The sequence below is a fragment of the Panthera tigris genome, chromosome D4 (genome assembly GCF_018350195.1).
Source record: "Panthera tigris isolate Pti1 chromosome D4, P.tigris_Pti1_mat1.1, whole genome shotgun sequence".
NCBI lineage: Eukaryota > Metazoa > Chordata > Mammalia > Carnivora > Felidae > Panthera > Panthera tigris.
The window spans coordinates 24,902,322-24,914,788 of NC_056672.1; the positions used below are offsets into that span (position 1 = coordinate 24,902,322).

Below are 12,467 nucleotides of genomic sequence, written 5' to 3' on the forward strand. Positions count from 1 at the left end.
GTCGGGCTCTGTGCTGACAGCATGGGGATTCTCTCTCTCACTCTCTCTGCCCCTCTCTTTCTCTCAAAATAAATAAATAAAAATTTTAAAAAACCAGATTTTAGATTTTTTAAATTAAAACAATTTGTTTTAAAAACTGAAATAACTTTATAATACTAATAAAAACACTAGTATTTCAACATTTAAAAATGGTATGAGGGGTGCTTGGGTGGCCGTTGGTTAAGCATCTGACTTTTGATTTTGGTTCAGGTCATAGTCTCATGGTTCGTGAGATCGAGCCCCACATTGGGCTCTACTCTGACAGCATGGAGCCTGCTTGGGATTCTCTCTTTCCCTCTTGCTCTGCTCCTCCCCTGCCTGTGCTCTTTCTCTCTCTCAAAATAAATAAACATGGGGCGCCTGGGTGGCGCAGTCGGTTAAGCGTCCGACTTCAGCCAGGTCATGATCTCGCGGTCTGTGAGTTCGAGCCCCGCGTCAGGCTCTGGGCTGATGGCTCGGAGCCTGGAGCCTGTTTCCGATTCTGTGTCTCCCTCTCTCTCTGCCCCTCCCCCGTTCATGCTCTGTCTCTCTCTGTCCCAAAAATAAAATTAAAAAAAAAAAACGTTGAAAAAAAAATTTTTTTAAATAAAAAAAAAATTAAATAAATAAATAAATAAATAAACATTAAAACTAATAATAATTAATTAAATAAAAATGGCATGAGATGTTAGCATACTGAAAACTGTTACTGTCACCTCCACTATGAGATTCTTGAGCTATTCTACCTTTTTACAACTTAGTTTCCTCATTTGTAAAACAGGGTAAAAATATTCATTCTAAAGGGGTAAATAATGATTAATACTTGTGAAACATCTGGTATGTAGACACTTAGAAGCTGGTAACTATCATCCTCCTCCTTATCGTCCCCATCCCCACTGGGTGTACATGAATAGGTCAAAAGCCCAGACATTTCTAAAACTACATGGGAATCCCGTTTCAGTCCTCGGCTGTATGGGATGTTTCTTTTGAGCTTAACTGTGTTCTGTGTCTTCTTTCCTTTCCTTATCAGTCCTCTTAGCAGAAAAGAATATGCAACAAGAAACACGGAAAACAAAAAACATGATAATTCTCAAACCCTATTAATAGCCTTTCACTTAGAGGCATCTGAGTGGCTCAGTTGGTTAAGTGCTCTTGATTTCGGCTCAGGTCATGATCTCATGGTTTGTGGGATTGAGCCCTGAGTCAGGCTTTGTGCTGACAACGCAGAGCCTGCTTGGGATTCTCTCTCTCTCTCTCTCTCTCTCTCTCTCTCTCCCCCCGCCACCTTTCCTTCTCTTCTCCCCTACTCGCACTCTCTAATCTTTCACTTAATCTTTTAATTCAATCATTTTAGCTGTGTGAAACTGAACATATAATCTTTGCTAAATCCACAAACAAGGCTTAAACCATACATGTATATGATACCCCTTTAGAAACCAATCATTCTGGCTATTATTGAGTATAAGAATTACAGTCAGAACTGAAGCTTGGATATAAAACTATGAAATTATAAGTAAAATTTCATAATAAACACAAAGGAAAAATCTTAACTGTTTTGTTCTACTAATATTTTGTTAAAAGGAGTATTTTGTTAGACATTGCAGCCTTAATTTTAAGGGTCAAGAAGTGAAAAAGAACAGATCCCAAGACTCTCTGAGGTGACCTGCTAAATGGAAATATGTATTCTGAAAACAAGTACGGTGAAGGAAAGTAGCCCTCCTCTAAGTAGTTCACACGTTAAGTCATACTATTTTAACTTTGTGTTGAGAGGCTACTTAGCTAAACATTTTAGTGGGGATGGCCAGATGTTGGAGGTAGCATTAAAAACCCTAGAAGGGGGGTTCCTAGGGGGCTCAGTCAGTTGAGTGGCAGACTCTTGATTTCAGCTCAGGTCATCATCCCAGAGTCATAGGACCAAGCCCCTGTGTCAGGCTCTGCACAAAGTGTGGAGCCTGCCTAAAATTCTCTCTTTCTCTCTCCCTCTGCCCCAATCCCCCGCTCACGCTCTCTCTCTCAAAACAAAACCAAACATTTTTTTAAAAACCATAAAACCCTAGGAGGAGGGATTTGGTTTTTGTTCTGTTCATATGCAATGAACACGGCCCTTGTTGAGAGTACAATTGTGGCACAGTTTCAAAAATAAATAAATAATGCTCTGAATAGGTGAACGACAATTCCATTCTACCTACAGTGGAAACAACATTAAAGTAAATAGATTATGAATGAAAAAAAATGGAGACAACATTCTAGCAGATTCATTATAATCAGACTAACGAAGCACTCTGGTCATCCCAAAAGCATCTGAAAACGGCTTAATTATACACAAAATCTTTCTGTAATGGAATATTTCTCATAGAATACAACTTTTAACGGTAGCCGCTTCTGAGGCAATAGCTAAATCCGGCATTAAGAAATCACGGATGAGATGTAGGAGTCAATTACTAACCTTTCGTAAAGCAATCAGTTATGGTTTCAGAAAACTATCTGAAATAATTAGCATTTGTGGCATGTCTACAGAATGCCATATACATCCCAGATGTTTTATATATATTCCTTAATCATCAATCTTTTGTCCTTCAGAAAAGAACACAACTTCTGCGGTTATCTTTATTTCTTACCATGGTTTTTGACAAAAAGTTTAAAATAATACACTTTTCAAACAAAGGATGTAGTACCCAGATAGAAAGCAGGCAAATCTGCCAGCACACCGGAAAAGAAAAGCTGCCATCCGGTTCCTCCTGCTGGGAAAAATTGAATCCTACTTCTTTCCTAACCAGGTACACAAGCAGTAAACCCCTAAGGAAGTTTGCTCAATCACATTTTTTAAATTACCTGGACTCTTAGCTTTGCGGCGTCCATCTTTTTGCGAAACTCCTTCTGTAATTTTACTTTCAGGGCGATATCAGAAAGATCTTTGTTTTCTAGTTCCTGCAGCTGCTTCTCCGTTTCAGTTAATTCCACTTTCGCCTGTTCTGCTTCGTGCTCAAGTTTTGTTACTTTCAGAGAATACTGTTTGCTTACAGACTTGGCATGGTTACCTTCACCACAGTGATAACAATTAGAAAGCATGTTAAAAAAAAAAAAAAACAGCCAAGTAAAATAACAAAATCTTTAAAATGCTCTATTCTTCAAAATCCTGCTGGGCAGTATATCTATTTAAGGCAGAGCATTACGTATCCAGCTGTCCCCACCCATCTCCATCAAACACAACTTGCCACCTGGCCTCTTAATAATTAGTTGCTCAATGGCTGTTCCTGTCTGGTGCCATTCCGTCACAGGTTCATCTTTGTGTGTGTGTGTGACATTTCTGACTTTCTGAATTTGCAGTGTAGCTTTGCGGGCAGCAAACTCCAGGTAAGAAAATATTTGGGGTGACTCTGGCTTTTTGCTAACTACACTTTGGTTTCTTGCTACCTTTAAATCTTTTTTTTTCCTAGTATGAAAAATTCCCAACATATCAAAAGTAGAAAACTAATATGATGAATGATGAACCCCCCATCACTGAGATTCAAGAGTTATTAAGATTTTGCCATAGTTGCTTTATCTATGTCTTTCTTCTGTTTTTATTTGCTTAAGAATTATAAAGCAGGGGCGCCTAGGTGGCTCAGTCAGTTAAACGTCCAACCTTGGCTCAAGTCATGATCTCATGGTTCATGAGTTCAAACTCCACATCGGGCTCACTGCTATCAGCACTGTGCCCACTTTGGATCCTCTGTCCTCTCTCACTGCCCCTCTCCCACTCATACACATGCTCTCTCTCTAAAAAAAAGCCAGGGGCGCCTCGGTGGCTCAGGTCATGATCTCATGGTTTGTGGGTTTGAGCCCCACACATTGGGTTCTGTGCTGACAGCTCAGGGCCTGGAGTCTGCTTCAGATTCTGTGTCTCCCTCTCTCTCTGCCCCTCCCCCACACATGCTCTGCCTCTCTCAAAAATAAACATTAAAAAAAAAAAAAGATGTCATCTTACCTATACATACTTCAATACATCTATATCAAACACGGACATAGCCAAAACTTCTTTCACACCTAACAATATTAATCCCTACCTGAATCTATTCAGACTTCCACAATTGTCTCAAAATGTCTTTTACAAGTGGTTTATTGTAATCACCATCCAAAAAGGCCCACAATACATTTGATTGTTATATCTGTTATGAAACTTTCATTCTAGAGCTGGCCCCCTCCTTTTCCACTCAACTAAACTTGTTAAAGATGAATTCTTTTTCAATGCTTTTCTTATACTTGGGACAGAGATGAAAAAGAGTATAGATATTTCTGTATCTCTCTTCATTCTAAGCTACTAGGCCCTAAAAGTTTGGTTTTAATCTGTTCTGAGTAGTCAACTTATCCTTGAACTAGACTAGCAAACCCATGGCAATGGAAAACTGAATCCAAAGCTCATGGGATGAATAATTATCAGGGCCAGTTTGTTCTGCTACCCTGAAAATCTCTAATTTTTATTAGTAAAAAGGAGTTACTGAACTAAATGCACTATGAGTTTTCTTCTGTCTCTATAACTCTCTGATTATTTGACTAACATTAAAATGCACATGACTACTATATTTTAATTAATTAAAGACCCCATATATTGCTCAACACACCAATATTTTATGAGTCACCGAGAAAAAAGGTACAGTGCCCATTATACCAGTTACATGGTAAAATGCCAGGATGCCACTGATGGTAACGGTGCATCCTGATTTCAGAGATATTCAAATGTGAAAGAATGTGATTAGAATTGATGAAATACAGTATAGTTGTCACTTATTGTTGGCTGAAATAGTTGCTACTGGGGGGAAGTCTTCGGTGAGGAGGATTTGAAAAGCAAGCACACGTTGACCCTTTTTCTCATCACCATCCCTAAGGACAGCTCCAAACTGCCCTTGGTTCTCGTAAGTAAGAAGAGGACCTTCTCTGTGTACATTCAGGTAGCCTCTATTTTGAGGCAACCAGGATGAACATACTGGGCTACAAGAGCGTGCTCGTTTAGTGAGAGATCTCATGATGGTGTGACCTATCTAAAAATCATTTATTCCAGAAGGTACATATCCTTAACTTTCACAGGCAGTACCCTGATGGAGAAGCTATTTAAACCCCTAAATCAGGGGCGCCTGGGAGGCTCAGTGGGTTGAGTGTCTGACTTCGGCTCAGGTCAGGATCTCATGGTTTGTGAGTTTGAACCCCGCGTGGGGCTCTGTGCTGATAGCTCAGAGTCTGCAGCCTGCTTCAGATTCTGTGTCTCCCTCTCTCTCCTGCTCATGCTCTCTCTTTCTCTCTCTCTCTCAAAAATAAACAAACATGGAAAAAAAAATTTTAAATCCTAAATCAGTTCCTAGACATTCCTATGAGAGATGTACTGGCATTGATCCTGCCTATGAGGAAGGAACATAGTCAAGCTCAATTAAACATCTGGGACCCCGTCTGGGTGGCTCAGTCGATTAAGCATCAGATTTCGGCTCAGGTCATGATCTTGCTGTTCCCGAGTTCAAGCCCCGCGTCAGGCTCTGTGCTGACAGCTCAGAGCCTGGATCCTGTTTTGGATTCTGTGTCTCCCTCTCACTCTGCCCCTCCCCTGCTCACTCGCTCTCTCTCTCTTGAAAATAAATAAACATTAAACAAAATAAAAAATAAAAAAAACAAAAAACCCATCTGGGACACCTAGGCCTGGAACAGTATATAGCACATTCGTCACTAGGACTGAGGAAGGAAAACACTTTGGCACAGCAGTTATGGAGTGGAGGATAAGAGACGCCAGCCAGACAGAAAACAAGCTCATCAGAAAGAGGAGGGAAGTGGGAAGGCAAGTTGCCCTAGGAGCCACCATAATTCATGTAATCTGAGGGTAATTACAGCCTTGGCTTAAGGAAAAGGAAGATGATATTTCCTTCAGTTCCTTTAAATGGGACCAATGTTCATTGGAACTGAGAAAAAACTCTTATCCCTTCAATTCCTTACTGAATTTCAAAGCAGTCAAAGCTCACACTTTGAGTCTATTGGTGGGGGGGGGGGGAAGCCTGAGATGTGCTTTCCGAGGCAAGCCTGATAATGTAGCTAAGGGTGAGGGGAGGATGTGGGACATATGCCCAACCAGGCAGAATCTGAGACTAAGGGGAAGAGCTAAAAGCTTGGCTCACTGAGAGAATAGCTCTCAAGAATACATCCTTACATCTTGAGAGAAATAAAAATGATCTACATTTAAAATATAAAGTTTAGGGGCGCCTGGGTGGCTCAGTTGGTTAAGCATCCGACTTCGGCTCAGGTCACGATCTATCTCATGCTTTGTGGGCCCCATGTCGGGCTCTGTGCTGAAAGCTCAGAGCTTGGAGCCTGCTTCAGATTCTGTATCTCCCTCTCTCCGCCCCTCCCCTGCTCGTGTTTTGCCTCTGTCTCTCAGAAATAAAAGTTAAAAAAATTTTTTTAATATAAAGTTTATAAATAACGTTAAAAATGAACTATCCAAGAGAATGAGGACTAATAATTTAAAATAAGTATTAAAGTGGGTTAGAAAACATCTTAGACATATTCCCAGGTACCTAGTATAATGTTTCTTAAAAAGTGGCAAAAAACATTAAATGCCCATAGACTTGCAACACGATACAAAGTCCACAGAATTCTCTCAATTCGCAGATGAAATCCCAATGTAACCACGTTCTTCTGGTAACTAACCTCCACCTACTGGCTATGAAACACACCTTGTTATACCAAATTCTAAGCTACAGTGGATAGTCCTCAGTGTCAAAAACTAAAGTAAATGTTGCAACATCGGAAGCAATTTTAGGGGCGCCTGGGTGGCTCAGTCGGCTAAGCATCGGACTTCGGCTCAGGTCATGATCTCGCGGTCCATGAGTTCGAGCCCCGCATTGGGCTGTGTGCTGACAGCTCAGAGCCTGGAGCCTGCTTCAGATTCTGTATCTTCCTCTCTCTCTGACCCTCCCCCATTCATGCTCTGTCTCTCTCTGTCTCAAAAATAAATAAACGTTAAAAATTAAAAAAAAAAAAAAAAAGCAATTTTAGATGCTTTTCTTATATAAGCTGGTTCACAGGACATTATTACCTGTTTTTATTAATTCTTTAATTAGATCTTCCTTCATCTTGATGTTAATTGTAAGTTCTCTCATTTTCTGTTTGGCTTCAGTAAGTATGAGTTCTGAATTCCTTAATTTTTGCAAATTCAACTCTTGACTCTCCTGGAGACATTCAATCTTTAAATCTTTAAAGAAAAAGAAGCAAAACTGAGAAATAAAACTTCCTGCCCATAGAATTTTCCACAGAAGTGGAGTTAAATAAAAGCAGAAAGAAGCAGTCTAGAGGAAGCAGAGGAAGAGACAAACACAAAGGGAAAGAAAGAAAGGAAAAAATACATGGCAATTGGGACTTTCATTTTCTAGCTGACAGCAAGTTTTAGTCACATCCTATACGTTCTGATACATAGGTCATCATTGTCCTTAGGTATGTGATTTGAGTTTTCCTTTAACCTGAGTTATTTAAGAAAGGTATAAAATCTCCAGGTGGGCAGAGAGTTGAAATTTTTTCCCACTAACTTCTACTTTAATGGTCATCAGAGAATGTGGTCTGTCTGCACCACACTACCCAAGGTGTAGTCCAGCACTGTTGGTTACCGGAACGTAAGTCAACTATGTCACTGTTTTAATTCAGCGGACTTTTTTCCCCCACAGCAAGACTCCCTCAGTGAAGAAGTTAGTGCACTGATTTACATTCGGCGTGAGTTTCTTACCTGGCTGTACACCAGTAACAAACAGCTCAAGGATGGCTACTTGAGTAGCACTTCTCTATTTATACATTTTTAAATTTATTTCAGTTTTATTTGTGACATAAAGTCAATGCGCTGTTAATAGAACAGGCATAGGCTCTTTAAAAGATAAAATACTCTCTATTTTCATAGTGGAGGACTTACCTATTCTGTTATTTGTATTTGCTATGCTCTTTTCTGTGTGTGTGTCTGACCACTCATAGGCCAAGAGAAATGAGTTAAAAATCTCCTACTACAACATAGTTTTGGCAACACAAACATATTTTATGCTTATTTGATGCATACAAATTCTCATCAGCTGTGTAGTACAACATTATGAGCACTCAGCAGACTAAGTTGGCTCTAAGGTCACATACATCACTACTGGAAGGCAGGTGTGCCAGGGAAGCAGCAGATACCTGGTACATTATTTAAAATGTATTTTAGGGGCACCTGGGTGGCTCAGCCAGATAAGTGTCCGACTTCGGCTCAGGTCATGATCTTGTGGTCCTTGAGTTCAAGCCCTGAATCGGGCACTGTGCTGACAATGCAGAACATCCTTGAGATTCTCTCTCTCCCTCTCTCTGCCCCTCCCCTGCTCACACACACTCTTTCTCAAAATAAATAAATAACCCTAAATAAATTATTTAAAAAATTTTTTAATGTATTTTACTGTCATCAATGAACAATGTGAATATCAACTCAAGTTTGGGTACAAAAATCCCCATTCTGAGACATTTATCCTATAACTCTAGCCAGAATTAACTGGGGACATTTTTTTTTTTTTTTAATTAAGGAGTAGCAAGTGAAAACTTGGAGGGAGAACAGAGAACAAAAAGGAAGTTCTCCTACCAAGTTCCCACCTTTGCGAATTGAATTATTGACTAAAGAAAAAGAGAAGTGTCATAAACATTACATCTAAATTACTTGAGAAAGTCTGTGTACCTTCATTCCCCAAACTTGACTTTTGTGTTTGATCCTGAATATCATTCAATTCAACAAGAGAACAAACAGAACTTCGCTTCTGAATCCACGAGCAACTTCTACGTCTAAAAACAAAAAAATCAGGATCAAAGGTAACTTGTCTGTTAGTGTTTTCTAATATGCCCTCAAATTAGTTTCCCCAGAACTGACCACAATGTTAAAAAAGTATTAATTACATAAACAGTTTTTTCTATTATTCCTCAAAATAAAAGGATGTCTCCCTCAGGCTGAACTCAGGGGAAAATTCATGTTTGTTGCCACTGTGGCAGTAAAATCAGGAAATCCAAACACATTCTCTCTGAAAATTAAAATCCAACAGCTATAAAAGCCCTAAATGCAAAAATATTTTCAATTTTAAGATTGATGACTTGTGTTCAAATGCTGGTTTCATAACACATTAGACACAGTAGACAGTGCTTTAGGCAAAACTTATATTAAATGGTAAAGATACATGTTAATGAATAAAACCCCTATATCTATCTATATTTATTGCACCATATATTATGCTTATGAAATCAGTCTATATTTAACATACCTAATTTCAGATTTCTCTTGGCCTTCTGATTCTTCATCATCACTGTCATCAGAAAATTGGCAGTGGAGGACTTCATCTTGTTCTTCTATATGACCCAGCAGCATCTGACTTCGTGTTCGAAATCCGGCAACTACTCGATCCAGAGAGTACACAGAAGGACTTGTGTAGACCTTACAAGTGATTACCCCACCCAACAACAGAAAAAAGTGATTTTTTTATGTTTATTTTTATCCTATTACTCAAAATATTTTTAAAGAGGTTATTAGATAGTTACATGGAAACAGCCAATCACCGAAAATATCCATTCTCCCAAAAAAAGTCAAAGTAAATTTCACCATGCCGTTTTACCCCATAGACACATACTTCCTTCAGAACCTACACAGCTCTTCCTCCTTCTAGAAAGCTATCTTCAATTATACCTTCATGGAAAACATTATTCAAAAATGAAACCAAAGAGAGGCACGAGTGAAAACATCACTGCTCTTAAACATTGCACGGGTACTTCCCAACAAAAGTGAAACCCAGACAGTGTGATAGGAGGCAATGACCTATTTGCACTACACTGGAGGAAATCCAAATGCATGTATTCACACTTTACAGGTGGCGGTTAGGGATAGCTGACTTAATGCTCTAAGTGACATAGTTAATATGTATCATGGATAAATAGATTTTCCTGGGCTAGCCTGGGAGCTTTCCATACGATAACATGCTTCTTACTGGCAATGTGCCTTCAGCTCTCAAAAAATGACCTTGGAAAACAACAACAGAAAACAGAAATTGCCTTTATACTCTTCTTCTAGTTTTTGTTACAAGTATTTCCTTTTTCACCACCTCTCTGTAACCAAACCTCAGAGTAATTTCTCAAAAAAGGCAGACAATAAAATATTAGAGGAAACATTCCATTTATGAACAGATCTCATTAGAAGCTATTAAAATTATGACATATAGTGGAATGTGTATATCACAGAGTATCAAGATTCAAGTGATAGAGGTCCCTCACATAATCCCTCCCAGAAAAGCCCGCCTGATATGGAAGATTCCTTGATACCTGATTTCTGTGCCCCTGTTGTTGGCCACCTAATAAGGTCACATTGGTACCATGATGGACACAGAGTAAAGTTTTCTAGGTAGACTCCCAATCCTGGGGTTTGAGGGAGGGGGGAGGGGAATTATTTACAGAAGAACCAACTCAATAAGTTTTTCTCTAACAAGCACAATTACCCCGCATGTCCATTTTGCCCCAAAACAAACAGGCATCAAGGTTTCTCTTCATCAGAGGAATGCGAATTATTTCAGGAGCAAATAATACTTTCTGTTCAAAGTCAAACATTGTTCTCTAGAATTGTAATCTGCTTTTAAAATTTCTTTCTACAAAAAACCCCAAAGGAGCCAGCCCAATAATGAACAGCAAATATATTCTACAACAATTAGTAATATTTAGTAAATTAATTCCTTAACAGTCATTCCACCCAATGCAATAAAACCTGGCACCTTCTCACCTAAGTACTGAGTCCTGCTTCCCTTTAGTTGCTTCTGCGTTCCATAGCTCCCCGCTTTAGCATTTTCAACCACACCCCAAACAGTACTAATCACTAATGTAAGTACTCAAATAAGCTGATTAATAATTCAGATTAACTGAGGTGTATACACTAGAAGCCAACATTTTATTCTAACCATTTTCTTCTCTAGAATTATATAGCCATAAAGCTAGAGAGAATTTTAAAGCTTACTGAGTTCAACTATTCTACCCATATTTGGCTCTTATTTATAACATGACCTCTGCTGAAGCATTGGCTGCCGGGGCCCTGGGGCCTCTGGAATCATCTTTGGCAGTTTTTTTTTTTTTTTTAACATTTATTTATTTTTGAGAGACAGAGAGACAGAGCATGAGTGAGGGAGGGGCACAAAATCCGAAGCAGGCTCCAGGCTCTGAGCTGTCGGCACAGAGCTCGACGTGGGGCTTGAACCCACGAACTGAGGTCATGACCTGAGCTGAAGCAGGACCCTTAACCAACTGAGCCACCCTGGTGCCCCACATCTTTGGCAGTTTTAAGTGAAGTATTCCCTTAGCACTTCTTCTCCCTGGTCCTGGAGAGTCCAGATTTTTTAAATATATCCCTTAAGAATACTTGGTCGGTTTTCTTAGCATACAGTCGTATGAAGTACTAAAAGTGGTATTAGTTACCTATTGCTTTTATTTCCACTCCATATCAGATTTCATCGAATCTCAAATGCCATCAACTATAAGAGACACCATTATTTTTATCCCATCAAGAAAGAAAAAAAGCTGTCAAACTATGACATGCCATCAATTATAAAACATACCCTGGCATCAAAGATGATAAAAGGTGAAAACAACGGGAGTCTTACTATCAATGAAACATGGCAGATTTTCATCAGTATTTGTGATATTGTATTATACCTAAGCATTGACTGACCCCTCTAATTTTTTTCTTTCCAAAGTGCCCTCTGAGTGGGTATAATACTGGCCCTTGGCCTCAAGTATATCGTATTTACCATGTTAAGAAAGTAGACACCTCTGTTATATTTTTTCTTTAGATTTAAATCAAGATTCAACTTTACATTTCATTTGATGAGCTTTGGTATCTATTGAGACAAAGGAGTTTTTTCTCTTTTTTCCTATTAGTTTGATAAATAATACTAAAACTTTTTCTTTCATTTACCTATATACTACTTAGTTGTGAGGGGCAATTTCTTTAGGAATTCTGCATAAGTAGATATGTTCTATAATTCCATTTTGGTGTTTAACTTTTCAGATTAAGAACTAGTTGAAAACAAATGTGCAATAATAGGAAAAAGTACACAAGATAAATATTATTTAAAATATTATATTAAATATTTAATATAATAAAATATATTAAATAAACATTTAAGATAATATATCTCAATATATTAAGATAATATGTTAAGGTAAATATTATTCAGCCATTAAAAATCATGATATGTTATAAAAGAATATTTAATAACTCAAATGTTCATGATATATTAAGTGAGAAAAGCCAGTAATGAAAGTATATGAGTATACGCATAATATAACAAATAATGCATTTAAAATAAATAAGATCTTTTTGCTCTTTTCTCTCCAATATGTATACACAAGCATTTAAGAAATATTTTTAAGGTGCCTGGGTGTCTTAGTCAGTTGAGCTGGACTCTTTT

The 12,467-nt window shown here is 38.4% G+C and overlaps 1 protein-coding gene across 9 annotated transcripts in view; it reads right to left on the minus strand.

Moving 5' to 3' along the window:
* KIF27 (kinesin family member 27) overlaps nucleotides 1-12,467 on the minus strand; it is a 98,129-nt gene that overhangs the window by 46,079 nt on the left and 39,583 nt on the right. For all 9 annotated transcript variants that reach the window (XR_006210588.1, XR_006210589.1, XM_042964524.1 and 6 more), the window contains exons 7-10: nucleotides 9,288-9,457; nucleotides 8,714-8,817; nucleotides 7,073-7,228; nucleotides 2,851-3,056 (exon numbers count right to left, since the gene is read on the minus strand). Coding sequence is in view for 7 of the 9 variants with exons in the window: in XM_042964524.1 (XP_042820458.1) it covers nucleotides 2,851-3,056; nucleotides 7,073-7,228; nucleotides 8,714-8,817; nucleotides 9,288-9,457 (636 nt within the window). In the remaining 2 variants the exon portion in view is untranslated. The remainder of the gene's footprint in view (nucleotides 1-2,850; nucleotides 3,057-7,072; nucleotides 7,229-8,713; nucleotides 8,818-9,287; nucleotides 9,458-12,467) is intronic.